The sequence below is a fragment of the Mizuhopecten yessoensis genome, unplaced genomic scaffold (genome assembly GCF_002113885.1).
Source record: "Mizuhopecten yessoensis strain PY_sf001 unplaced genomic scaffold, ASM211388v2 scaffold5673, whole genome shotgun sequence".
In the NCBI taxonomy this organism is placed as follows: Eukaryota; Metazoa; Mollusca; class Bivalvia; order Pectinida; family Pectinidae; genus Mizuhopecten; species Mizuhopecten yessoensis.
Window position 1 is genome coordinate 2,312 of NW_018406166.1, and position 4,827 is coordinate 7,138.

General features: G+C 33.2%; 1 protein-coding gene across 1 annotated transcript in view; it reads right to left on the bottom strand.

Moving 5' to 3' along the window:
• Positions 1–814: 814 nt before the first annotated feature.
• LOC110450998 (dynein light chain 1, axonemal-like) overlaps positions 815–4,827 on the bottom strand; it is a 15,937-nt gene continuing 11,924 nt past the window's right edge. The window contains exons 7-10 of the mRNA XM_021498818.1: positions 4,447–4,500; positions 2,533–2,569; positions 1,774–1,860; positions 815–1,508 (exon numbers count right to left, since the gene is read on the bottom strand). Coding sequence (XP_021354493.1) covers positions 1,474–1,508; positions 1,774–1,860; positions 2,533–2,569; positions 4,447–4,500 — 213 coding nt within the window. The 3' untranslated portion in view covers positions 815–1,473. The remainder of the gene's footprint in view (positions 1,509–1,773; positions 1,861–2,532; positions 2,570–4,446; positions 4,501–4,827) is intronic.

Here is a 4,827-nt window from a genome sequence, read left to right on the forward strand (position 1 = left end):
ATGGGTCCCTGAGTTCACCAGTCTGACTACTGAGAATAATGGGTCCCTGAGTTCACCAGTCTGACTACTGACAATAATGGGTCCCTGAGTTCACCAGTCTGACTACTGACAATAATGGGTCCCGGAGTTCAAATTTTAATTTCCTGTCTAGATGGTAACTTTGTAAGAATCGCCATAGATAAAGAAACTTGATTTTGAGATTCTGTGTCAAAGATCAAGATAAATCTTGCTTAAAAGAGATTGCTTTCCAGTTCCTAAAAACAGAAAAAAAATATAACACAAAACTGAGACTTGTGGGTTGCCTAGAAGAGAGGAAGCTTCTTCCTCTTCATTGTGCTTGTTGTTTATCAAAGGTCAAGGTCACTGCTACTAAAAATGGAATTGTCTAAAACCTAGCTTTGACTTGAAGAATTTCAGCTGTTAATGGAACAGGATTTTTTTCACAAGCACAGCCCCTTCCTTATACAAATCACTGATGTACAACAACAAAGGTTTCTTGAGGTTTGCGAGGGGATGTGACCTGCATCTGGCAACTCTCGTTCTTTAATGTATAATAATAAACCATTAACAAAACTGATTTTATATCATAACTTGTGGGTTTTCACCTACTGAAGGTCATAATTCCTGAGATCAAACTTGCTCTTATGGATATAATCATAATTGATACTCCCCTTTACCTAGTTGCACATGCTCATCTAAAACATGTAAGAAATATATTGTAATCAACAACAGTCCGGAAATAAAGCCATTCTCTAATCTTAATATTTGTAGTTGTTAAAAAGATTAATTTCAATGAGATAAAAATACTAATATGTCTGTTTTCAATGTTTATTTAAAATGCTTATTTTTCCAATAACATGAGGTGAATCCACCATACTTAAAGTGTGTGTGTTTCATAACTCTTGTTTCCTTATATCTTGAAAATAAAACAGAGAAAATATTTTTAAATACAATTTTACACTATTTACATCAACTTACTGATTCAAGATAACATTTCAAATATACAAGCTGCTGAGAAGTCCCGTCAGGAGAGAAGCGATGATGCAATGAATTTTAACTGATCATGTTTTAAAAACTTAAAAAAATATCTCCCCGAATTTCACATAACAAATATAAAGTTGGTTCACGTTCTACATTAGCTGTGACCCATGCACTTGAGAGTACTAAACTCACAACATGTTAAGTCCGTTTAGAAATACTGCCAACAGACTTGTTTGACATATTCATGTATAAATATGTCCAATGAAATATAACTCCTATTGTCAAGTAGTTCGTAAAACAATCCTTAAAATTATATATCCCAACAGGGATATTTAGTTGCGAGGGAACCGCAATCAGCTGATGATGAAAATACAGGTTAGATAGTAATGTTCAACACAGTCTGAATATTGGTTGTAGCTTATCCAATATGATATTGATTCTGATGTCCAATTTCCACCGGAAACCAACATCCTCATGATGGAGGAATCCTCTTCAGTCCTCTTCCTCCTCTCGGATAATTGGGCTGCCTGTAAAAACAGATATATAGCAGAAACATCAGCTGATAAAGATCACTCAAAAGGCAGTATTTTCCCCATAATAAATCTTTATTGGCACTACGGTTCTGTTGCCAAACTGCTTTTATATGCATAAAATGTACATTTTCTTCTTTTAATGTTACTTAAATAGAACTCCTTCAATTGATTGACAGCTATCCAGATGACCACTACACAACAAAATATGCAATTAAACAAAGTACAAGATGGCTGCCTATACTTATCTTTCCGAACCTACCATCTAATTTCTTGAGTTGAGGCAGCTTCTTTTTAACTGCATCTCTCCATTCACCAAGTTCGGTTTGTGCCACCTCCAGGGGATTACCTAAAACCAACATAAGCAACCGCACGCTTGTAACTGACTTGAAAATTGTACCCCTTTGACATATCACACAAATCAGAGGTAAGAATTTTCATAACTGTAGCACAACCTTCAATATGTGTAATTCAATAACTGATAAAATGGATTTGTTTTTCTTTAAAGGCATTCCATTTAGTGACTTGATACAAAAAATCAGATTTTGACAATGCAACTGGAAAACATCTCGAAGATGATTCCCACTCCCATACAAATTAATGTCATGGTTTAACAAATTTCTATAAATAGTAAAAAACTAATCACGACCTTTGTCTTGTCTCGTCTCCCATTGGGAGATGGCTTAATATAAGAGTCTACTCTTGTTGGCAGATCCCTAACATTACATCATGTAAAATTTTATATTATGTACTGCATATTTGTAATTAAAATGTTGTTTAAACCAAACCAATTTAAGTAATTATCAAGTCCTCAATCTTAATCCACTTATTCCAGTAACAAATAACTTCATAATTTTGTAATCGGTATGCTGCTTTAGTGCTTTACATCATTTCTTGGAATGTATGCAGTGCCATAAAACCAATAAATTAATGGTGAATAAGCTGTAGTTGATTTCCTCACTTACTAATTATGATGCTAGGTGCAGGACAAATTGAATAAAGTTACTAAAATACTACTTACCAACAAATACCACATCTTCCAGCACTTTCAGCTCTGCCTGTAGGATTCAGAAGTCAGTTCAAGATTAATATGCAACACAATCCACACTCATGATGTTGTATACACAAATCAACCAGCCCTCATATTAAGTCTGGTTGGATTCTGACAATCAAGATTAAACTTGTTCTCCTAACACTTCTATTTTTTGTCTGTGACATATCCCTAATTTCCCTTAACCTATAAGATATACATGTATTTCTAATTGATTTTTTGGAAGCTAAAGAATTGATATAAAGTTTTCACAGTTGGAGAATATAATTCATCTTTTAATATCATACTTTCATATACTGTACCACCAAGAAATCATTGTGTACCCTTAATAGTTTGACTTTTGCAAAACTGAGGTGTTTTCATTATGTTGGTTTCAAATGCATCCTATATATTAGCTAGTATAATATACGAGCATCACTGAGTAAAATGGTTTCGAAAATATATTTTACATGATATATACAGTAAAACCCTGCTAACTTGTGGGGACCAGATCAATAAATTGAGGAATACATGGTATTCAACGAATGCAAGGTTTGTCTGACATCATCTGACATGTTTAATAAAGTTAATTTAAGATTAAATAGCACATATAGCAAACGGTGTTAAGAAAGGAAGTAAGATAATAACAAGAGTACCGCGGGGCGGAACAATATACGCCCTTTGAATGCCATATAGTGTCATATACTTTCTTACATTGAAATAAGATCTGCATCATTCAAAGAGTGGTTAGCTGACATGCTATAAAAATGTAGGAGAAAATCTCCGGATAAAAAAATCAAATACTGAAATGAACAAAGGGCAATAACTTTTGCAAAAATTGTAGAATCAAAATTCTTTTCAAGGAAACACAACAACATATGATGATTATTTAGCCTACTAAGTTTCAAACAAGTCTGTCAAAAAATTAGGAGGAGTTCTCCGGACAAAAAATCAAATACTGAAATATACAAAGGGCAATAACTTTTGCAAATATTGTTGAATCAAAATTCTTTTAAGGAAGACACAACTTCATGTCATGGTTATAATGTATACTAAGTTTCAAAGAGATCGGTCGAAAAAATGTAGGAGGAGATTGCCAGACAAAAATCAAATACTGAAATAAACAAAGGGCAATTACTTTTGCAAATATTGTCGAATCAAAATTCTTTTAAGGAAGACACAACTTCATGTCATGGTTATAATGTATACTAAGTTTCAAAGAGATCGGTCGAAAAAATGTAGGAGGAGATTGCCAGACAAAAATCAAATACTGAAATAAACAAAGGGCAATTACTTTTGCAAATATTGTCGAATCAAAATTCTTTTAAGGAAGACACAACTTCATGTCATGGTTATAATGTATACTAAGTTTCAAAGAGATCGGTCGAAAAAATGTAGGAGGAGATTGCCAGACAAAAATCAAATACTGAAATAAACAAAGGGCAATTACTTTTGCAAATATTGTCGAATCAAAATTCTTTTAAGGAAGACACAACTTCATGTCATGGTTATAATGTATACTAAGTTTCAAAGAGATCGGTCGAAAAAATGTAGGAGGAGATTGCCGGACAAAAATCAAATACTGAAATAAACAAAGGGCAATTACTTTTGCAAATATTGTCGAATCAAAATTCTTTTCAGTGAGACACAACTTCATATCATGGTTATAATGTATACCAAGTTTCAAAGAGATTGGTCGAATAATGTAGGAGAAGATAGCCGGACAAACAAAAGTTTACACCGGATGGACCATAATACTCCCGTCAAATTTGACGGGCGTATACAAATTGTATTCTTATCATTGATGACTACAATATCATATTTGTAACCCTTTAAATTGACGGCCCTTTTGGGAAACAATGAAAGTCTGAAATAATAAAGGTTTGAATAGAAAAAATTACTTACCAACTTGACGAATTCTGACATATCTTTCACGCTGTTATTGGACATATATAATACCTGTCAAAACAGATGAAGCACTTAGTTGAAAATTGTGAAAGTTGAGCTGGTAAATGATATATGTCTGGTGATGCAACTGATATTATGACTTATGTATCTGGTCAGTAAAACACTATGTTATATCCTATGTATTCAGTCAGTATAACTATATGTTATGACTTCTGTATCAGGTCAGTATAACTATATGTTATGACTTCTGTATCAGGTCAGTATAACTATATGTTATGACTTCTGTATCAGGTCAGTATAACTGTATGTTATGACTTCTGTATCAGGTCAGTATAACTGTATGTTATGACTTCTGTATCAGGTCAGTATAACTGTATG